General features: G+C 43.2%; 1 protein-coding gene across 4 annotated transcripts in view; it reads right to left on the bottom strand.

The window, feature by feature from the left end:
• Positions 1–23,675, bottom strand: part of OPTN (optineurin) — a 52,703-nt gene extending 29,028 nt beyond the window's left edge. For all 4 annotated transcript variants that reach the window (XM_032425658.1, XM_032425656.1, XM_032425657.1 and 1 more), the window contains exons 1-6: positions 23,476–23,675; positions 16,364–16,540; positions 15,551–15,753; positions 10,905–11,087; positions 8,185–8,258; positions 6,099–6,233 (exon numbers count right to left, since the gene is read on the bottom strand). In XM_032425658.1, the coding sequence (XP_032281549.1) occupies positions 6,099–6,233; positions 8,185–8,258; positions 10,905–11,087; positions 15,551–15,753; positions 16,364–16,529 (761 nt within the window). In that variant the 5' untranslated portion in view covers positions 16,530–16,540; positions 23,476–23,675. The remainder of the gene's footprint in view (positions 1–6,098; positions 6,234–8,184; positions 8,259–10,904; positions 11,088–15,550; positions 15,754–16,363; positions 16,541–23,475) is intronic.
• Between the last annotated feature and the right edge of the window lie 413 nt (positions 23,676–24,088).

Here is a 24,088-nt window from a genome sequence, read left to right as displayed (position 1 = left end):
AACACCCTGTAATCCTGCTAAATCTGATCAAACAGCCAAGATTGCTAGACATTTAAGGAAAATCTTAATATGAAGCAGAAAAAAGTAACTTACTGAAAATAGAATATGCCATCGGGGGAAAAAAAAGGTCAAAAATATCATTAATATCCTTAGAGATATGAGGAAACATTACAACCACAAAAAAATGGAACACAATAAAAAAGGAACATTCAAAGGTTCTCCCCCACAAAAAAGGGAGGATGAAAGTTGATCAAATTTATCAGAAAGGAGAAAAAGGGAGAGACAGAAAAAGGGAACAAGGAGTTAAGAAAATTAGAGGAGATCCAATTCAAAATAATAGTAATGCTAGAAAGAGCGAACAAAGAAAACTGAGGGTAAGAGACTATCGCTAAATTAATTCAAGATCATCTTTCAAGAACTGAAGGACATCAGTTTGCAGAATGAAAGAGCCCAAGAGTGTCCAGAACAAAGAGATGAAAAACAGGCTCACACCAAAGCATGTCAGAAGTCTCATGCCCAAAGATGAAGAACCAGAATGGCAGTGGGTCTTTCAGCATTAACACAAGAAGCCAGGACATAATGAAGCAATGTTTTTGAAACGTGGAGGGAAAATTATATCCGATTACAGAATTCTATATCTAGCCAAACTATCCAAGAAGTATAAAGGCAGAAGGAGAGATTTTCAGATATGCAGGTCTCAGAAAATATACTGCCCATATATTGTTTCTCAGTAAGTTAGTGGCAATGTGGTGAGCTCTGTTTGAAAAAACAAAACAAAACAAAACAACAACATTTAAAAAGAGTAGGAAAGGCATTGGATTCAGGAAATAGGTGATGGAAAACAGGAAAGTTGAAGGAGTTCCTCAGGGTGAAGGCAAAGTGAGATGCCAAGATGAGTGCCATGAGGCAGGACCTAGAAAGCAAGTAGGGCAGACTCCAGAGAGAATACCAGTAGACTACTAACATGTCTGAATGTATCTGAGAGATTTCCTCATTGGGGAAGAGTATGGGGAAACTAAGCAAATTTTAAAGATGTAATTATGCACAGAAGTAAAAAAAAAAGTATAAAAAAAGGAAGAGTGTTCAAGGCACAGAGCAGAGCTCAACTGACTACTCCCTGTGTGTGCCTAATAACATAAACACTGAGTAGTTACCTAACTAAATTTCAGTATAGCCAATTTCGGAGGTGGAGCAGGTAAGCTGGGTCCAGAAGCATGTGTGTGTGCAATGGGAGGTCAACAGAATGCGTTCACAATAGGGGGACAACTCGGTAGCAATTTAAGCCTGGCGCATGGAGGGAAATATCAAAACGGTCACAACCATTGCAAACTGCCAAACCTAACTGGTGCACAGGCACCATTTCGGGCTAAACCAGATAAATGGGTTAAGAGCCAGCTGGTGTGGGGTTGATGGATGGGCCTTTTTCACGCCACTCATGTATGACCCAGGGTTCTGATCTACATCTGAATAATCACTTATCTTACTTTTCTAGGGCAAATTTTCATCTTGGACCACCTTTCCCTGCTACTTCTCGATTCTCTTGAGCCACACTTCCTACACACTTACCCCTCTTGTTGTCAGTTTAAACTTGTTTAGAAAACCCAAATTACATGAAATACAAGTCCTGGAAAACAATGAGAAAAAAAAAGAGACAAACCTATGATCCCCTTTCCCCACAAATCTCCTAGAAGTTTTCAGAATAAATTTCATACTGTCTATGCCCCTATTTGTCATGATTAATGAAAATAGTTGAAGACTCACTTGTTTGAGAAAGAGATATGTTAGGTCTTGGGATGTGTTTTCATTATCCTATACAGCATGTAAACCAAGCCAGGCTGTCCAGGTATTAGGGATTTTATTTCTTGGTTTTGGTTCTGCCATAGTGAGGGGGAGATCATCATCCTGATACCCATCCAGAGAACATGAGTCTTGGCAACTACTGTTAACTTGCCAGTTGTTATAAATACTGAGAGAAGGCTGACTCACAGGGTGGAGATTTGATGCTATTGAGAAAGGGACCCTTTACAGGTGCTCAAGGTGGGAGACTAAACACTGACTTCCTAGTGCCATTCGAAGAGCTATAGCTGCAGGCAGAAGGCTATAATTATTCTGAAAGCAGGAATTATATATATCATATGAACCTCATCAGGAGGTACAATTAGCAAATTCCTAAGCTGACACTTTCATCATGAAAGTTAATCATGTTGTCTAAGTACGGGTGAATTACTGGCTAAACTCGACTTCTGAGAATGGCGTACAGAACACAGGAGGGGTAAAGGTGCCTACAAAATATAAACACACAGTGATTATTCATGGCTAGTAAAGGTCTCCTTCAAAGAGTAACATCTTCCCTTTAAAAACCAGCTGTGGTAATTAAGGTATAAAAAGAATGTTTTTATCTATCTATGCATTGTTACTATGTTTTAGGATTTGTCTGAAAGATAGGACAAATATTTTGCTCCATTAGAATACATGGTACTAGTCTCCCAGAAGTCAACCTTTGAAATTTTCTAAGGGACAACAGTAGGATATGGTGTGTAAACACCTGGGAGTCAGAGCCAGCACCTTTTGAAATGAGCTGACTATGAAATAAGTCATTGGACCAATGCCGATGTGTCTTCCAGGTTAACCTCATCTGAATAAATAACTTATGTTTCATATTTTACAAAAAGATCTTTCTGTAATTAAAAATTTAAACTGTTTCAGGGGCGCCTGGGTGGTGCAGTTGGTTACACGTCCTACTCTTGGTTTCAGCTCAGGTCCTGATCTCAGGATTGTGAGATCGAGCCCCGCATTGGGCTCCCTGCTCAGGGTGGAGTCTGCTTGAGACTCTTCCTCTCACTCTCCCTTAGCCCCTCTCCCCCTCCCTCACTAAAATAAATAAATCTTTTTTTTAAGATTTTATGTATTTATTTGACAGAGAGAGACAGCGAGAGAGGGAACACAAGCAGGGGGAGAGGGAGAAGGAGAAGCCGGCTTCCTGCTGCACAGGGAGCCCGATGCGGGGCTCGATCCCCGGACCCTGGGATCATGACCTGAGCTGAAGGCAGACGCTTAATGACTGAGCCACCCAGATGCCCCTAAAATGAATAAATCTTAAAATTTAAACTGCTTCAGTTAGAAAGTATTTCTCACAGTGCTATAATTTTAAGATTAATAAGCCATTTATAGTGTCTGAGAGAATTAATTATGTCATAGTATACTTATGATTAAATGTTGCAATCGCTGGAGCCCTAAAACTAATGCATAAACTCTCCCATTTCCTATATGGTTTAGGACTTTGCATTTCTTTTTTTTTTTTAAAGATTTTATTTATTTATTTGAGAGAGAGAATGAGAGAGAGAGAGCATGAGAGGGGGGAGGGTCAGAGGGAGAAGCAGACTCCCCGCTGAGCAGGGAGCCCGATGTAGGACTCGATCCCAGGACTCCAGGATCATGACCTGAGCCGAAGGCAGTTGCTCAACCAACTGAGCCACCCAGGCGCCCATGGATTTTGCATTTCTAAAAAGTGCATTTGCACACAAATTCATTGACTTCACAACTCTATAATATAGATGAATTTTACCCCAAAGTGTGTGTGTGTGTTTACATGTATACCATATTCTATGAGGCCAGTATTTCCCTTACACCAAAACCAGACAAAGACATTACAAGGAAAGAAAACTATGGGCTGATACCCCTTATGAATAAAGATGCAAAAAATCCTTAACAAAATTTTAGTAATCTAAACTAGCACATATAGAAAGGATTACACATCATGACCAAGTGGGATTTACCCAGGAATGAAAGGTTGGTTTAACACTTGAAAATCAATGACTATAATACATCATATTAACAGAAGTTTAAAAAACCATTAATCATCCCCATAGACATGGAAAAAGCATTTCACAAAATCCAAAACGCTTCGCGATGAAAAGTACAACAATCTAGAAATAGAAGGGAGCTTCTCAACCTGATAAAAGCATCTATGAAAACTTGCAGCTAACATCATACTTGATGGTAAAAGGCTGAAGGCTCTCCCGCCTAAGTAAGACAAGCATGTCTGCTTTCTCCACTTGTACTTCACATTGTGCTAGAGACTCTAGCCAGGGAAATTGTGCAAGAAAAAGAAATACAAGGTACCCTTGTTGGTGAGGAAGAAGTAACACTACCCCTTTGCAGATGACATGATCTTGTATAAAGAAAATCCTAAGCAATCCACTAAAAAACTATTAGTGCTAATACATGAGTTCTAGCAAGGTTTCAGGTTACAAGATCAATGTACAATATACAAAAAAGTCAGCAGTATTTCTATACACTAGCAAAGAATACTCCAAACATGAAATTAAGAAAACAACTTCATGTACAACAGTGCTAATAAATTTCGAAAAGTAGTTTAAGACCTGTATATTAAAAATGACAAAACATCATTGAAATACATTACAGATGACCTAACTAAATCTATGGGTTATCCTTCATGGATCAGAAGATTTAGTATAGTTAAGAACAATATTAACTGAACTCCAGATTCAATGCAATCCCTAACAAAATCCCAGCTGGCTTTTTTTTTTTTTCCAGAAATTAACAAACTTATCCTAAGATTTACACAGAAAAACAAGAAACCCAGGATAGCCAAAACAATCTTTCAAAGTTGGAGAACCCAGACTTCCTGATTTCAAAATTTACTACAAAACTGTACTAATCAAGACAGTGTAGCATTAGCAAAGGATAAACATATAGATCAAAGGAATAAAATTGAAGGTTTAGAAATTAATCTTTACATGCATGACCAACTGATTTACACCAAGGGTGCCAAGGCAGTTCATTGAGGGAAAGAATGGTCTTTTCAACAAATGGTGTTAGGATGACTGGATATCCACACACAAAAGAATGAAGTTGGACCCCAACCTCACACCATACAGACATATGAACTCTAAATACATTTAGAGACCTAAATGTAAGGACTAAAACTATAAAGCTTTTAGAAGAAAACATAGTGAATCGTTGTGACCCTGGATAAGTCAACGGTTCATTAGCTACAACAGCAAAAGCACAAGTGACAAAAGAAAAATAGATAAAGTGGACTACATCAAAATAAAATTTTGTGCTGTCAATGATAGCGCCCATGAGGTAAAGAGGTGAGTCACAGAATGGGAGAAAATATTTGCAAGTCATATACCTCATAAAGGATTTGCATCTGGAATATATAATGAGCTCTTATAACTCAGTAATAAAAAGGCAATCCAATTTTTTTAAATGGGTAAAGGATTTCAATAGATATTTCTTCATGAAGATATACAGATGATCAACATGAAAAGATGCTCAACATTATCAGTCATTAGGAAAATGAAATCAAAATCACAATGAGACACCACTTTAGACCCATGAGGATGGCTATAATCAAGAACACAGACAATTACAGGTGTGAAGGAGGATGTGGAAAAAAGTAGAACCCTCATACATTGCTGGTAGAAACGTAAAATGGCACAGCCACTGCAGAAAACAGTTTGGTAGTTCCTCAAACTATTAAACACACAGAGCCAATGACCCAGCAATCCCACTCCTGGGTATATACCCCCAGAAAATTAAAAAAAATATGTCCACACAAGAAGTTGTGCAAGAATGTTTACAGCAAACATTATTCACAACAGGCAAAAAGTGGGAACCAAAATGTTCCCCAACTGATGAATATAAGTAAAATGCTGACTAGTCACAAATGGACTATTATTTGGCAACAAAAAGGAAGTGAAGGACTGGTATGTGCCACAACATGCAGGAACTCTGAAAACATGACGCTACATAAAATTAGTCAACCACAAAAAGCCACATATTATATGGTCCCATTTATATGAAATGTCCAGAATAGGCAAATCTGTGGAGACAGAAGACAGACTGCTGGGAGGAATGAGGAATCAGTGTTGACAGATACTGGGTTTCTTATCTGGTGAAAACAATGTTCCAAAATTATAATGTAGTAACGGCTACATGACTGTGAATATTCTAAACAGTACTGAAATGTATACCTTAAATGGATGGATTACCGGGTGTCTTAGTTTTATCTCAATAAAGCTGTTAAAAAAAAAGCAATGAATGCATATTTCAAGTTACCAATTCCGTACCTTTTGTTGGCTTCCTTGAGTGCAGTTTCAAGCTTCTCCGCCTTCTGGCTTTCTTCCCTTAGACAAAGAAGGAGCTGGCTCACAGTTAATTTCTCAAATTCCAAATAATTCCTGGAGCTTTCTGTAGATTTGTTCCTACATCAAGAACAGAATAAAGATTAAAAGGTTTTCATCACGAAACACAAATGTCAAAGGGTCTACGAATGTAACTGGAACCAACATAAAGGAACTGCTTCCCAGAACACTCTCCAAATAATTCTCATTTACAGGCCAAACGCAGCTGGTCATGCGACCACCAGGCTCACACTCCTCCACGCTCTCCGGGGAGAGGGGCGGGGGCTCTCCGGTAGGCTCACCTTGCGCTGTACATGCTCGCTTCCTCCAAACAGCCAGTGTGCCCACAACATCAGACCCCAGGGCCCCCGGGAACAGAGGTGGCCCTGGTTTCCAGCGCCCGGCCTTCCCAGAGAACTAGTCTCAAAGAGGACCAGTCATACAAAGTACATGAACATGCGTGCTGCCTGGCAACATGCGGACCGCCAGCCTTTCTTCAACTTGATATTCTCAAGTCAAGAGAAGAAAGCACTTTTTGTTTTTGATTTCAAATCATTACAGCGAGAAATGTAGGCACCGTTGGTATGTGAAATATTTTCCCTGATTTTGAAATCTGATTATACCGAGAAGGGGTGGGATGGCAAACAAAACCAGGACCACTGGTACGGCAGCTACACGTCCCGGGTGACCGCACTGATGCTCATGTCCAAGGTCACACGTCTCATAAACAGCCGGGATTAAATCCCAGTTCCCGACTCCGAGCTCTGCACCCAGAAATCAATCTCTGACTCCTTAATACACCTTCAAACGAGGTAAGGAAGCTGTTATTAAAACATTAACTGTGGCTCGGGGCTCCTGCCTGGCTCAGTCAGAGGAGTTGTGTGTCTCTTCATCTCGGGGTCATGAGTTCGAGCCCCATGTCGGGTGTAGAGATTACTTAAAAATAAAATCTTAAAAAAAAAAAACAACCAACCAACCTGTGGCTTAAAAGAGGAAGTGGTTTTAGCAGGTGGATATAAATGAGGAGGAAGTGGCTCGGAAATTTCAAACAGGGCTTTTTTCCTTCCCACCACTTCCAGAAAAGTCTTTCGATATTAATAAAAACAGTCGGGGGGAAAGCCGAGGGACTGCTAACTAAGCAAAGTGCAACTTTCACTTATGCCCACTGCCCTGGTTGATGAAAGAATATTATCTAACACTTATTTTCTCCCTGATGCAAGGGCTTGGGAGCATAATTGGGAAAAAAGGAAATTGCCCATTTTCATGTTTTATAAGTACATTCGTCATGTTACAGAAAAAAAGGTATTTAAAGCCTATGACAGAAGAGATTCCTAGAGAAATTTTCCGGTAATAACAGTCTCTTTCAAATAGACTGACCCAGCAGTAACCTGCGTACAGGCTTCCGGGTGAGAGTCTCGAATGCCCAGCTCCTCTGCCATCTCTTCTGCCAAGCCCCCCGTCCCCCTGCCCCACACACCGCCATTTAAGATGTCTGCTTCCTAATGTCTACTTAGAACAGGTCAACTCGAGACTCCACAGGTAAGACTTCTGGCCACTGGGTAAGACAGTGACTCAGAGCACTCCCAGTCCTCACTAGAGGAGATTACCCAGGATCAGTCACCTGGGCTTATCCTCGGGAATGAGCAGGGAAGACAAAATGATAACATCCCACTTATCGGGCTTGACAGCCCAGGCCAGGTCAAACTCTACCGGTAAACAAATTAGCAAGCCTGAGTCTTTTGATTAAGAACAAGTTTGTCTTCACTTCTCATCTTATGGGAGATGAAACACCTCTAAACAGAGTGGGGAGGGTTGAGTTTGTCTACAGAGGCGCCACACGCTGTTTTTATCCTCTGCTAGCCTGGGCTACAACACTAAATCCCATTCAAACCGGACGGTCTTAAAAGGTGCTGGCTTAAGTTAGCAAGAATCGATTTTTGCAGCCCAGGATGTTTGACCTCCCCGCGGCGAGCTGCAAGCGACAAGACTGCCCGACAGGTGTCTCCACCGGCCCTAGCCCGTCTTCACATACGTGTCAGTGGAATCAGTTCTTGCGGGCCCAGGACTCGTCTTGATTTCTCTCACCGCCACATCTGCTTCTCCTTCCTATAAAGGCAGAAATGAAAGGGCTTTACCATGATAATGTCCGCAAGACAAATTCTTTATCAAAAGAGAAAAAGGGGGTGCCTGGGTGGCTCAGTCGTTGAGCGTCTGCCTTCGGCTCAGGTCATGGTCCCAGGGTCCTGAGATCGAGCCCCACATCGGGCTCCCTGCTCCACGGGAAGCCTGCTTCTCCCTCTCCCACGCCCCCTGCATGTGTTCCCTCTCCTCGCTGTGTCTCTCTCTGTCAAATAAATAAATAAAATCTTAAAAAAAAAGAGAGAGAGAAAAAGACAGTAAGATCGAGGATCTGGATGACCTGCAACCCAAGGAAGCTACCGACATTTAAATGGGAGATGTTTCAATGAGGTCACTGAAATGGAATGGGAATTTAGCCTTCCCTCACCCTGCGCACCCTGTCAGGATTATAAATATCTAGGCCAAGGCGTGAAGATTGGTCTCTCATCCAGAACAGCCAACCTGACCCCAAACACATGAAAACTTATCTCCTCCTTCTCCTTGGCAGCTCATTCCCTTCTCTCCCAAGTGAAGGTCACATGCAGCTGGTGCCGCCTCCACACACCTTCCCTGCTCAGGCCTTTAAAATGCAAAACGTCAGAACTTGCTGAAGCAATGTTGAAAAAGAGGCTGCTTTCTGTAGGCAGAGCTCACAAAGCACAAAGTTAGCTCCTAGCAGAAATTTGTATACATCGTGGGCCACTTAAGGGAACAAGAAGTCCAAGACCAGTTAAGTGATATGAAAGACATTAATATTCCAATGAGCTAGCGGGAAAATCTTCCAAAAACGCATGGACAAAGATGGTTCTAGATAATTCTGATCATGTACATTTTTCCTAAATCTTGGGCAGTGTTTTCCAGTTCACAGAAGCAAGGCAAGAAAAGCATGTTTACACTAAAAATAACTGTCACTCATCGGATCAGTGAAGGAGCAGATTATGTTAACCATTCACCCCAAAGGAAGAAGCCTCTTTTGGAAACTTCTCATACGCTCCTTGGCCTTCCTGAATTTTGCCAGGTATTTGCAGAAGGTGAAAGCTGTTTGATCAAACCTGCGTTTCACAATCTTTGGTCATCTGCAGAGAGGGTACTCTGGCAAAGTGTGCTTTCCATTTGGTATTTTAATTCTCCTGATTTCGGCTGCTATGAATGCACCCAAAGATTTATTAGGGAGCATGGGTGGCAAAGTTCCTACTTTGCCATTTCCCCATCCTACTACTCTTCAGTGCAGCAAACGTACTGGAAAGTCACACGCGAATAATTCCAACATGCCCAGGAGTTCAGCTTTTTATAAGCTCCCCACGCATTGTCTACAAGGTCCACTTTCCTCTCTCGGAGACACCATCTCTTTTCCTGTGTCATATGTACGGTCTGACAAAGCTAAAATGCCAGTGTGTATCACAGAGGATCTTATCCTTGTGTGTTTTTCTCCCTCACTATTCAGTGTCTTTGAGCAGCGACGAAGGAGAGGCCCCTCTGTGCTCATCTACCTGCCCTGCTCTTGAGCAGGACCGCCCGCACACCCAGATACGGCCCCAGCAGATGCTCCTCATGTGCTCAGAACGGGCCGGCACACGCTACTTCACCGAGCTCACTTCATTTTCAGTTCCACATAAATGTGTCAGACACCGGGGGCTTCACACTCAGCTCCTGGAGGTGCCCAGGCAGCTGCTGTTAGACGTGGGGGCAAAGCCAAGGTCAACCCTCAACCACAACCCCAGCGTCTCTGCCCTTTCTTTTCTTCACTGCCCAACCAAGGTTCCTTGTAAGGCTTGTTTGAAAAGAGGGTTCTATTATTAAAAAGTGTTTTAAAGCCATCAGTTTACCGCATCTGCTCATGAGTCTGCTCGCCTAAGTGCAGTACTGGACACAGCTAAGGACCTGGTCTGAAAAAGTTTATGTTTCGGGCACCCGGGTGGCTCAGTCAGTTAAGTGTCTGCCTTCGGCTCAGGTCATGATCCCAGGGTCCTGGGATCGAGTCCCACATTGGGCTCCTTGCTCAGCGGGAAGCCTGCTTCTCCCTCTCCCACTCCCCCCGCTTGTGTTCCCTCTCTCGCTGTCTCTCTCTGTCAAATAAAATCTTTAAAAAAAAAGTTTATGTTTCTGTTTTGGTTTTTTAGATCACAAAATGTCTGATTTGTCAGTACCTATGGGAAGGGGGGAAAAAAAAGCTCTATCTCTTTTGTCATAAAAGGTAATCAATAGTCTTCCATTTCAGCCATGATAACCCTCATGAGTATTATATATATATATATATATATATATATATTTTTTTTTTTTTTTGAGAGCGAGACAGAGAGAGAGCACGTGCGTGAGCAGGGGTAGGAGCAGAGGGAGAGAGAGAATCCCAAGCAGGCTCCATGCTCCAAGCAGGATCTCATGACCCTGAGATCGTGACCTGAGCTGAAATCAAGAGTCAGACACTTAACTGGCTGAGCCACTCAAGCGCCCCTAGGATTATGTCATACTTAAAAAAAAGAGCCAATTTATCTTGGTGATATTGATGCTGAAACTCCCCTCCTCCCCCCACCCCTCAGTTTGGCTTCCGTGTGTTGAAAAGACATGGTGGTAATCTAGGTGTCTAGGTGAGGTTTTGTAATTTGCTTAAAACTAAATCAAAACCAGGACACTCACAGCTATCCTGATTTCAACAAAGGAGTCTTCAGGGGGGCCGCCCGAGTTCAGCTTGAGCTGGAGTTCTGACACAATCCCCAGCAGATCTGCCTTTTCAGCTTGGAGATAGGCCACCTGGGTCTTCAGCTGTTCCAGTTCCTGGTCTGCTTCTGCCCTGGGGACTCTGGAGTCCCCAGTGGGGTCCTGGAAATGACGAGAAACAAGGTGAATCAGTGAACCAAACTAACACCTGGTCATCAAACCCAAGTGTCCCCACACCCACTGGCAAGGCAGCTACGCTTTATGGTAGAAAATTCTAGCCTTCTCTTGGGGATATATTTTGATGTAACACTTCAAATGGAAGATTTTACATTATTATATTCAAACAATAGAAACTTAAAATAACCTCATGACAAGAAAGAAAGTCTTCCTCAGCACATGGGATAATCTGATATGAAAATAACCAATCAGACTTTGACAGTGGTAGACTGGTAAATTGTCGTCCAAAACCTCAGAAAATAGGGACAAAAAGCTCGCCTTTTTTTTTCCTCCCACAAAGGCAGACCTACCCTTACTTTCCCCATATTTGTCATGTACTGTTTGAAGCCAAAGCACCAAGACATTTCATTACTTGATACGTGAATGGCAAAGGACAATGGAAAGTCCAAAATTCTCTCAGGCATGCAGGCTGGTGGCTGTTATACTCTATGTTGGTGTTTTTAGGTTTGCTAAAAGTAAGCCCGGGGAGAAATAAGAAAACTGAAAATTCAGAGGCTGCTACTAAAGGTAAAAAAAAATTAAATTTCAGCCTATATAAACATGAAGAACAAATATTTCTATTTCACTGATACCAAGTACGTGTTGCGTTCCTCTTGTTACAATCACTGCACATGACAAAGTCGTAGGAGAAAGGGCCTGTTTAGATGCAGTGTTTTCATTTGGGAGCAGAGAAAACAGATTCCAGTCCACACCCTGCTAATCCCTGGTTACGACGCCCTGAGCGGATTTGCTTAATGTCTTGGCCTCCATTTTCTCAGGTTAGAAAGGGAAATGTGGTCCCTTGTGGTCTCTGTGGTCCCTTCCAGCCGTGACCTACGAGGCCTCTTCGATTTCCTCCTCAGGAAACCTTCATTGCTTTTACGGGCCTGGTGCCACCAGAAATATATACTTGAGATTATCAGAGAACTACAACACAATTCCCTCTCTCTCTCTCTTTCTCTCTCTCTCTCTCTCTCTCTCTCTCTCTCTCACACACACACACACACACACACACACACACACACACAAACATGCACATATGCACACCCATCTCCGTGACAGATTTCCTAAGGAACCAGAAACAGACCCAAAGGCTGTTAGTAGAACCAAAAAGCATCAGAAAGGACATGCATAAACCAGCTGGTCCATGAAATATTAAAACCTGGAGGGAAAGGTATTAACATGCAGCATGGGAGCGTCTCTCACACCACTGAGATCATGCTCTTCCTTCACTGGGAGCATTCCCTTGCCAGAAAACGACCACAGGCCTAAGAGAAAAGAACTCATTGTGAAGCTGAAGAGTTAGGTGTGCAAGGAAAGGTTATCAGCGTGGGCATCCTCTCTTGGTAATGACTCATGCCAAAGAAATGTACTGTGAAAGGGGTGGAAACAGTCAAAGGAGAGGCACTGCTTAGCCTGGAACTAGGAAGCAAGCAGGTAAGGGCAAGGCCATGCTCTATTAGGAATCTTCACATTTTCCTGCTGGACCCCTCTGAGGACATTTTATAGAATTGCTGGTTTTTGGGGTTTTTTTAAAGAGAGAGTGAGCATGTTAGTGGGGATGGGGAGGGGCGGAGGGAGGGAGAGAGAGAATCCTAAGTAGGCTCCACACCCACTGCAGAGCCGACGTGGGGCTCGATCTCACAACCTCGAGATCATGACCTGAGCGGAAATCAAGAGTCAGACGCCCAACTGACTGACCACTCGGGCACCCCAGAATGGAATATTGTAAAACCACCTTGGTGTAAGAGTAGGAAACAGAGTTTTAAGCAAGTGTCTGAGGACGAGGGATATAAGGCCATGATCCTAGAATCTTAGACTTGTCAGGTTAATTTTCTTTTTTGCAAGGGTGAGGATCTTTTCACTATCCTTGGGAAATTCCAAATCTATTTATTTGGCCATAAAACACCTCACAAGATAATATTTTAAATATCTCTTCATTTTACTACCGACTCTTTCCATTCCCTTCCTGGACTAGAACTCACACCTTTTATTTATGATCAACCTCAACTCCGTGATTTGTTACTGTCTTTCATCACTTTCAAGGGCCCACCATTGACCTTCATGCAACACAACAGCTCTCCTTGTGTACCCGTATGTCTCCATCTTGCTGTCCCAGAAATCCGCCCAGACTACCACGCATTTTATAATCCTAGAAGAAACATCCAGCTAATGATCTCTGCCTAGCAATCTGTACCATTAAAAGTTAAAAAGTTCTCTCTACAGATGATAATAATGTATAATTCTGTGAAATTGCACAGAGCCATGAATGCCTCAGCCTCACCCTGAAGATCAGAAGGCAGATCTCCAAAAGAAATTCCCTATTCTCTTTCGTTGTATGGCACAGAACACGTGAGAGGCCCTGGTGGCTGGAGGGATTCTCTGGAGAGACCGCAGCAAGGATGGGTCAGCAAGAGTGAGAAAAGTCAGAAGCTGTGAGAGCTTTAAGTCAGGAAGATGACAGCCTAAATTTTACACATCACCTCAATCGGTCCACGAAATAAAAATGAAAGAAGAGGCAGGGAGGCAATAGGGAGGCCTAGGAGGCACATTTTTGGAGGAGAAAGCTGATGACCAAGGGTTTTAAAGAGCCATAAATGTCTCTTTGTCCAAGTACCCATGTCCTCTGTCCCAAGGACCCTCTTCTGAGTCCTGCTTACAGCTTGTTTCTGCATTGAAAGAAGCTGTCCAGAGCTCCAGCTTCTGTTCTCAATTTCTTCTAATACTTTTTAGGAAAACCCATACATAAACTATTTCAAGCAGACAAACTGCTTCTGGAAGCTTCTTTCTGGGCTTCAATGTGATAGGCCCCAACAGGCTGATGCCAACTGTCAGCTCACATCCCAAAAGCCACAGGAGGAAAACAGTGTGAGATATTTTCTGGGGCACCTGGGTGGCCCAGTCAGTTAAGCATCTGACTTTGGCTCCAGTCATGATCTTGGGGTTCTGGGATCGAGCCCCATGTTGGGCTCTGTGCTCAGTGGGGAGTCTGCTTGTCCCTCTGCCCCTCCCCCCAGCTTGTACACTCTCTCTCTCAGATAAATAAAAAGACATTTTCTTACAGAGAGTAGAAAATTATTCATATATCCTAGGTGATAATTTCTTTAGAGTATTCTACCTTGCAAATATTTAGATGCTGAGAGATTTCCCTCAAAGAAGTGACTTAATGTTCTTTGAACTGTAAGACAAATTGAAGCATCAGATGTGATAAATCTAATCAACAATGAATCATTTCCCACACAAATGTAAGTTTATTAAAGCAGAATGTTCACACTGTCCCATGAGCAGGGATTGATGAGTAAAGCACTGACATAAACCACAATACAGTTCTCTAAACAAATTTTCATTCTTTAGGTTATTCCATATCGTCCCCTTTTTGTTATTTTCTTTCCCTTATCTTTTTTTGTTTGCATACTTTACCCAAGAAATCAGAGATCAACAGGGTTCAAGGTATCTCAAGAAACATCTCTGATGTCTGGGATTCTATCCTCCCTGAATCAAACCAGTGCTCCACCCTTCACGGGGCTGCTAAGTTCCAGGTTGGGAAGACAATGAACAGCAGATGTCCATCCTAATGAACAATATCCAGTGAGCCTCAGAATATGGACGGATGCTTCAAATGTGTTCTGATACATATTTTCTCACTAACATCTTTGGCACCCACTCTTGGCCATGAGCACATTTCTCAGGTTCTTTGGGTCAATGAAAATGTGGCAACCTGACAGCCTCCTATCACAACATGACATGTATTGTGCCATTTTTTGAAAGTAGATATAAAATGTAAAGTGAGGAATCTCTATTTTAGACTTAGGAAAAGACTAGGTCAGTAAGTAAAATTTTGGAGTAATAGATTTTTTTTTTTTTTAAAGATTTTATTTATTTGACAGAGAGAGACACAGCGAGAGAGGGAACACAAGCAGGGGGAGTGGGAGAGGGAGAAGTAGACTCCCCGCCGAGCAGGGAGTCCGATGCGGGACTCGATCCCAGGACCCCAGGATCACGACCTGAGCCGAAGGCAGACGCTCAACAACTGAGCCACCCAGGTGCCCCAGTAATAGATTTTTTAATGTAATTTTATATCAAAGACATAAACTAAAAACTAACACTTGGATGGTTCTAGGCAGAGGTTCTCCTGCACCATCTATAATACAAAATACAGATTTATAACTGCAACCTTCTTTTGACTATAATCAATATGGTCAAAACTGTACAAATTTCCTTCCCCCAACAGAGACTCTACGTGACCCTTGAAATTGCAACCAATCTCCTCAGCAAGAACAGCTCTTTCAAAATGATGCAAAATACTCATCTAGCCAGAACCGTGAAAGGTTTTGACCTAGAAGTCTAGACAAGGAAGATTCCACTCTAAACATTAATAAAATAAAATCGCAGCTGATCAGTCTGCTCACCTCAAGGGACTTTTCTGTTTTCCCTTTTAGTTTTTCAAGTTCTTCCTTCAATTTCTCATTTTCATGACTCAAAGCCATGAGGCGCTCCTTGGCTTCTTTGCTCTGTATCTCAAAAAAAAGGCGTTCTTCCTTCTGTTTCTCTGTCCAGGCTGAAAGCTCTTCAAATCGCCCTTTCATCGCCTGATTATTTAGCTTCATGGCTTCTGTACGGGGTTCAGAGTGAGAGTGTCACACATTAGACTCGATCTGATGAATCCGACCTCCAAGACCACCCTCACCACGTGGCTCCAAATCCAAAGAAGTCATGCTTGGCCTGGGTCCCAGGGTTGGCAGGAAATGTAGCAAGGTGAGTGGTTTTTGCTTCCAGACAGGACTCGGGGGCCTAATGTCATTTCTAGTCCTCCAAAGACTCCAGAAAATAAAACTAGTTTGGGTCCCTCCACTAAGGCACACAAGCTAGAGGACTGATTCAAACACCAGTCCTGCCAGAAGCCATGGCCTGATACCCCAGAATGCTTTCCGTGAACAAGGTCATATTGAGGACTAACTCCGTAATTCTTCCTGTTTCTTTCTAAAGGGACCACATGTCATTATGCCATTTCCCTGGGGTATGTAAGTACCTTTTATTCTTACTTGTATCCCCAAAGTAAACAATGGAAACAATGTTAGCCTTACCAAAAGCTAAACTCTGTGCTCTTTCTCCTGCTAGTGAAACAGAGAGAAGGGAATTCACCAACAAGCCTTTTGACAAAGAGATGCCGTTCATGAAGGCCCAGCGTGAATGAAGAAACATGGTGGCTAGGGGCTGCTCACCTTTGAGCTGATGGTTCTCAATCAGGAGCTCCTTCATCTGCTGCAGCAGCTCCTCTGGAGTGAATGTGTCCAGGTTTGGGTGAGCCAGGTTGGGGGGTCCATTTCCTGTGGTTTCGTTGGGGCTGTCCCCCTTTTCAGTCAGGCAGCTAAGAGGTTGGTGGGACATGGCAGCAGGACCTAGGGAAACATCACAAACTGAAGAGAGAGAGGTCTTCCCGCTGCAATGGGTCCCTGTGAGTCGCGCAAATCCATGGGCAACTGCTAGTGAGTATTCCAAAAGTTGCCTCCCTCCTCTCCAATTCTATTTTGGACATTTTTGGTTCTTCCCTTTAAACAAAAAAGGTATATGCTAGCTTCAGTGTATATGTGTGTGCATGTGCGTCTGTGTATGTGGGTGCGGTGAGGACCTGCGGGATGGAGGAGGAAGAGAAGAGCATGAGATCATGAGAATCGGGAATCCTAACAGGAATTCAAGGTTTCCAAAAATATATTTGTAGACATGGGTAAAGTATCATTAAATTGGTTTTCCTATGCAAATCTTTCAAGCTCAAATCTTTTTGTTTTGGGTGAATTGCACATAAAGCTGTTAAAAAAATCTCCATATTTTATCTCTTGAATTTTTGGCTAAGAGGAAAGGGAGAACGAACATATTTTGGATGCTTACTACGTGCTGAATCACCGCACCAGAATGTCAGTTTCTAATCCTCGCTAAAACCCAAACGGATGGCTACTTTACAGGAGACGGAGCTGAGTTCGCAGCAGTGTTACAGCTCGGCCAAGGTCACTTCATAAGAGGTGCAACCGAGTATTAACAACACCAAAACCCAGCCCTGTAATACAATAAAGATGCTACTGAATATTTAGGCTTCAATATCCAATAATTCTGTAAGGCATCCTAAAAAGACCAAGAGATCTTGCTCACTTATTGCATATTCTGAGAATATTTTAAGCATACCACCACTTTATTTTGTAGAGGGGTCAATGTGGACATAAATAAGATAGACAAGTGTACCCCAAATCCATTTATATATGCCCTACCACCTGGGCAAACACAGGAATATTTTAAGCATACCACCACTTTATTTTGTAGAGGGGTCAATGTGGACATAAATAAGACAAGTGTACCCCAAATCCATTTATATATGCCCTACCACCTGGGCAAACACAGGAATCTCTTATAACAACTGGCAACATGCTATAGGCAAACATTTTCTTTTTTGTGCTTCGTGAAGATGATGACAAGCCTTGTCATGGAAGATGAAGAAGGATAAGTGCACTCTCTCTTATACATCACTGTATCATTAACACCTAGGAGTGCTCTTGGTGACCATATATTAAAATGCGACCAAACACACAGGGTGTGGTGCAATGCTTCTTCCCCATCCCCAACTGGAAGCAAAGCTTGGGGGTTCTGTGGAGGTCCCCTGGACCCAAGAGCCTGGTGACCTGCTTTTGGTCTCAAGGAACCTGGAGGCCACGAGAGATAGTACCACGACAGGACAGCAGGCTCCGGCTTCTCCCCTGAGCAGCCACCTTAAGGAGAGGCAGTCTCATGGAACGCTTTAATGAGGATGGCAATTTATGAAGTGAAAAACCCTGACGAGGCATACCATCCAACTGGGAGCCTTTGGAAGGTATCTATGTTTTACATATCCTAATGCATTTAGAAAAGAGGTATAATGCTCTTAGTATTCGGTGACTAGAAGAGACTGCTTTTGCTTTCCCCAATAAAATAATCTGGATAAAATAATTTAGACAAGAACAATTTGGAGAAATCCAGTTTCTGGTTTTCCATAACACTCATTTTCACACAGTATGACGTTGGAGTTAACATTTCATAAAAATGGGTTTTTACCAAATAACAGGAATACTAAAGAGACCCAAAGATAAAATCCTTGCAATGTGCCCCGAAGTTTATAGCAGCAATGTCCACAATAACCAAAATATGGAAAGAGCCCAGATGTCCATCGACAGATGAATAGATAAAGAAGATGTGGTTTATATGCGATGGAATATTACTCAGCCATGAAAAAAAGAGAAATCTTGCCATTTGCAATGACGTGGATGTAACTAGAGGGTATTAAGCTAAGCGAAACAAATCAGTCACAGAAAGACAAATACCACATGATTTCACTCATACGTGGAATTTAAGAAACAAAACAGATGAACATAGGGGAAGGGAAGAAAAAATAAAATCAAAACAGAAAGGGAGGCAAACCATAAGAGACTCTTAACTCTAGGGAACAAACTGAGGGTTACTGGAGGGGAGGTGGGTGGGGGGATGGGGTAACTGGGTGATGGGCATTAAGGAGGGCACTTGATAGAATGAGCACTGGGTGTTCTTTTTAAAAAATTTTATTTATTTGAGATAGAGCACAAGTGGAGGGGCAGAGGGAAAAGGAGAAGCAGGCTCCCCGCTGAGCAGGGAGCCCGACATGGGGCTCGATCCCAGGACCCTGAGAGCATGACCTGAGCCGAAGGCAGACGATAACGACTGAGCCACCCAGGCGCCCCAGAACTGGGTGTTCTATGCAACTGATGAATCACTAAATTCTATCCCTGAAACTAATAATACACTATATGTTAACTAAATTGAATTTAAATAAAAAATTTTAAAAATCCTTGCAATATGTATCATTTACTTGTCAACGTTCAATTTGCTTAGGTATTCAATGATTATAACACACTTTGCAAAAGTAAATGGAAACATTCAACAGATGTTTTTTTAAAAAAGTTCCTAAGCAGTTCTCTAGAGATGTGCTTAGTTTCATTTTATTATATACACATTTCTCCTTAATGGTTTTTCCAAGAGAGAGGAAAGGGGAGAGAAGGGGAAAGGGCAGGGGAGGGCAGGCAAGGAGAAGGGAGGGAAGGGGAGAAAAGAAACATTTTCTCCTGAAAATTATTCAGGTATTTTTCCTCTTCAACTTTCCTTTACACCTCCTTTAGACACAGCCACACTAAAGTTAAAACTGGTTCTAGCTGTTATATCAGAGCTTCTAACTTTTTCAGGTTGCCCAGATTTTAGGAGGACATGAGGGGGAAAAGCAAGGTTATGCTAAGGGGGACAGTAGACAAAACATTGGGTGCCTTAACCAGATGTGTGGCTCTTATGATAATTTACTGACTTGTCTAGCAAATGATGATCATTACATTTGCTTTCGGCTCAAAAACCCATGAAAAGTATTCTTGAGTTTGTAGGAAGATCCAACCCCACCATCCAACACATACAGCCCAGCACCATCATGGCCATACCACCATATGTATTATATGCTTGTCCTAATCATAGCAAACACTTCATTATCTAGCATTGTTAGGAAAAATTATTTGGTAATTCAAATGTCATAGGAAATAAGAAGTTAGTGTATATGCCAAACATAATGTAATGTAATGTAAATACTTATTACCAATTTTTACCAAAAGCAATTTAATTGATTTTTGGTGACCCAAAGAGCACCCTATGATTTTAGGTATTTTGGGGGCATCATTATGAGTAATGAGTACAGTGCTTATGTAAAATGTCTATTGGTAGAGTACCCATTAGGGAAAGCTGAATTTTCTAAATATTTAACATCACCTTAAGCTACTTTCAATTGAACAAATACAGAGATGTATTATAAATTCTTGCACACATCTTCAAAGGTTATAGAAATTGGAACTAAGCCATTTATTCCAAGGTTCTATCTGGTAACATAATTTCTTTTTTCCTTTTTTTTTTTTTTAATAACAGAATTTCTCATAACCTGGATCTGAAACATGTCATTTTTTTTCTTTTTTTTTTTAAATGTAAGCTCTATGTCCAACATGGGGCTTGAACTCATCGCCCCAAGATCAAGAGTCACATACTCTACCAACTGAGCCAGCCAGGCACCCTTGAAACATGTCACTTCTAAGCAAAGGTGATATTTAACTACAGAGGGTGAATTAATTTAGCACAGGATTTATCAAGATTTCACCAGTGAGGAAGAAGGCAAACTACCTGGAAGAATCGCCTCGATTTTATTCCCAGATCTATTTGAATTCTTAAATATATTATCATTTTTAATTCCAGAGGTCAAGTAATTATAGCAATGACTTGACTTTGTGGGTGTGGGCATGAGCTTAAATCTTATTCCTGAATTGGCCTTACAAATGATCCAGTCCAACTTCTTATTCAATGCAAGAATATCTTATCTGGTTTCCATGGAAGATGGTCATCCCCACCAAGCTTGAAAGGCTTCAATGACAGAAAATATGAGCAATTAACTTTAGCAGGCAACACAGCCCATTCTGTTCTGGGGCCATTCCCATCATTAGAAAGTCATTCTGTATGGAACAGAAATCTGCCTTATACTGACTTCCACCCACTGGACATTGGGCCAATGAGCATCATGCAGAGTAAGTCCAGGCCCTTGTCCTGGTATGTTCCAAACTGGCTTAATAAGCATTCACAGGTTCAATCCCCACATGAATAAATTAATTTTAAACAGTAAAAACCTATTTCTTGATCAGAGCCCATAGGTGGCTATTGGCAAATTCTGGTTTGGGATCACGAGGGGGGGTTGAGTATGAATCCAAGATTACATCAACTAAAACCATCATCATCGTGGAAAAAGAACTCAGTCTGTATCCTATGAAGGGGGAAAAAGAAGCTTTGCTTTTTATGCCAGAAATGGTATTCTGATTTTGTAATTTGCTAACCTACAGAAAATGGAAATGGATTTACCCTTATCACGTAAGGCAAGAGCCTGGGAGTGTCTGGATTCTCTCTATTGAGTCTGAAAAGTCACTAAGTGGCTGGTACTTCTTCCTCCTCCCCATCCCTGCCAGCTTAGGTCAGGCCCTCCTTGTCTTGTCTCAATTACAATAGTGATGCACTCCACAGAGTACAGGATTTTTGTCTATTCTGTGCACCACTGTGTCCCCGGCACCGAGAATGCTTGCTGAATAGTCTCCTACGCGGTCTGGCTCGCCTCTTTCTACTGCAGTCCCCCTACCACTATGGTTTCTTTCCTGGCATGAGGTCACCCTCCTGCTGAAAACCCTTCCCATACAAGGCAGAGTTCCAGCTCCCAAATGAGAAAAACGTGGCCTTTCAGAGTCTGGCTCTCACTTACCCACCCGTATCACCTCCTCTCGCCACGCCACTCACTCGCAAGGCACATCAAAGAGCTCACAGTTCCCCGCTTTCTTCTGCTTCTCTGCTCTTATCTCTGTTCTCCCCTCTGCACAAAATGTCTGGCCCCACGTTTGCCCTGGCAAATACCCACCAGACAGTTCCACGTCCGGCTGAGATAGATGGCCTGTGTAAAACAAACTGTTCTTTCCTCTCAGTACCCAGTAGCACCAGGCTCTCTCTGCAAAGTCCTATAATCATCCCATTCCAGTCTACCTTCCATCAAACATCAGTGAAGGTCTCTATTTTATTCTTGTAAGCGGCACACAGCAGGCTCGCAGTAAATCTTCATTGAAATGAAATGGAAATACAGTGTAACAAGGTATTTTAAGGTCTAGCACTTGTAAAACACTTTCTGCTCTGTAGTGACAAACCCAGCATGCTAGTACTATGAGTTTTTCTACAGCTCTATCGCACTCATTCCCAGATTCTTGAGCTCAACTTTTAAAACTTGTTTTGAAAATTAGTACCATTTCTTTTATGATCCCCAAAGGTATCTGGGTGTCATTTCATAACACACATTCTATTATTTCATCCTCATATACGTGTCAAAATGAAAACTTTCAAAATAATACTTTCCTCTGAACGAAACAGACTTTACTTCTCAAGAACAGAGTTTAATTTCTTCCTTTTCATTTGGATTTACTAATCCCACTGATTCCAAAGAACATATCAAATAGTCCAAGTCTCTATAAAATTCAGAAAAAGCAGGGCTTGGAGAAGAAAATGCCCGTACAACCTCATGTAAGGGAGAGGGGGAGAGGGTTCTGTAGGAAGGTAATACCATGGCCAATTCCTTTCAAGAATAAAGTTTTTGTTTTTTGGAGGGTTTAGTTGGATTCCATAGCATAATATGCAACCTGAGCTCAGTTACAAAAAAAAGACGCTATTTTTATAACGTTGTACACAATATACAAAGAACCACTAGAAGTGGCCCAGTAGAAAAACAGATCAGTCACTCGGAAGATTCCAGTCCCTGTCCTCCCTCTCCAGGCCACATTTAAATTTCACTTACCTTGTCCATTCCAGGGCAGATCCTGGCCTTAGCCTCTGTTGCAGGATCTCTCCAGCCCAGTACAAATTGGGCACATCCTGGGAGGTAGCCAGGGTTCCCTTGCTCTTTTCTCCCCAAGCAAAGAGCAGGGGGAGGGGCTGGTTCTTGTGTTAATAGTGCTGCCCTGCTTAACCAGATCTGAGGCTTTTGAGGTCCTACCACCACCTTACTGGTCTACGGGTTCTGTTTTCCATTTCATCCTTCAACAGTTCTGGGGCATACATTTCCATACAACAGTTTACCAGGAGGAGGAGGCTAGACCAGAATCTGGGTTTCATTTTCTCTTAGAGATGCTGACTCTGCATCCAGCTTACACATTTCCGACAGTAAAAACAACTCCTCTGGGGTTCTCAGCCTCATCGAGTATTCACGATCTATATATGTATATACACACAAAACACATACACACATGCTTTCCCGGACCCAACGGTTTATGAAGATTCCTTTCAGCTGTTCAGGAGTCCCAGCGCCTTAGAGAGAGGTCACCTGTTCCTCAATGTTCCTGGGCCACCTCATAAAGATGGAGTAGTTTTTGTTTCTCAGAGGTATACCTGTAACCACTTCCCATATAATGAGGAACTGGCTGTATAATCATTCCCAACCTGCAGGAAGATGTCACCCTCCAACCACCTCCGTGACCTACAGAGGAAGTCACCTGCGGCCAGCCGGGCCGGTAAAAAAGGGGGGAGGTCGCTTTGGGATGGCCGCCCCGCTCCCCTTTCCCACCAGGTCAGGCTCTGCCCAGGCCTGGAAACCGTCCCGGAGAAGAGGACGCCCCATCCCTCGCCACCCACACCGCGACAGGCTCCGGGTCGCAGGGAAGGCGGCCGCGGAAACAGCTTCCAAGGCGGAAAGGGAGCCGCCGCCTCGCCGAGCCCCTGCCCACCCCCTGCCCCCGCTTACCCCGCGCCCGCGCTACGGCCGCTCTCGGGATCACTGCTTCCTCCGCATCGTGCCCGCTGGGGGAGGGCTCCGGACTCGGATGCGGGCGCCGACCAGGGGACCGGCCGGGGGCAGCGGCGCGGGGTCGGGGAGCCTCTGGCGGACTTGCGGCCTCGCGACCCCGCCCAGCGCCGCTCAGCTGACCGCTGCGCCGTCCTCCCCGCCCCCGCCGGGAATTTCCCGGGCCCCGCCTCCGAGGCCCCGCCCCGCAGCCGCGCCCCCACAGGCCCCGCCCCCTCCTCCGGGCGCGCGCCTCCAGCCCGCAGTCCCACCGCGTAGCTAGTGCCCGCAGAGGCCCCAGCCTGGAAAATGAGGGCTACGTGGGTCTGTGAACCGCGGTGACCCGCGGCGCTCACTTAAATACCTTCTTAATTAAAGGAGTGTGCGGAGTCGGTCTCCTCTGCGGGGGTCCCTTTAGAAGGCCGGAGCCGCAGGGGCTCGCTGCGCCCTCGATCTCTGTTAAGTCTTACATCTAGATATGGTTAACTGAGCATGCATGGCTTTCCATCCGACTTTGCCCTTAAAATAGACCTTTAATTAAAAACATAAAGCCTGCAGGATGCTTCTTGGGCTC

This window comes from Phoca vitulina, unplaced genomic scaffold (genome assembly GCF_004348235.1).
Source record: "Phoca vitulina isolate PV1807 unplaced genomic scaffold, GSC_HSeal_1.0 scaffold33, whole genome shotgun sequence".
Classification (NCBI taxonomy): domain Eukaryota; kingdom Metazoa; phylum Chordata; class Mammalia; order Carnivora; family Phocidae; genus Phoca; species Phoca vitulina.
Note: the sequence above shows the minus strand (reverse complement) of the source record. Positions and strands in the feature narration are given on the sequence as shown.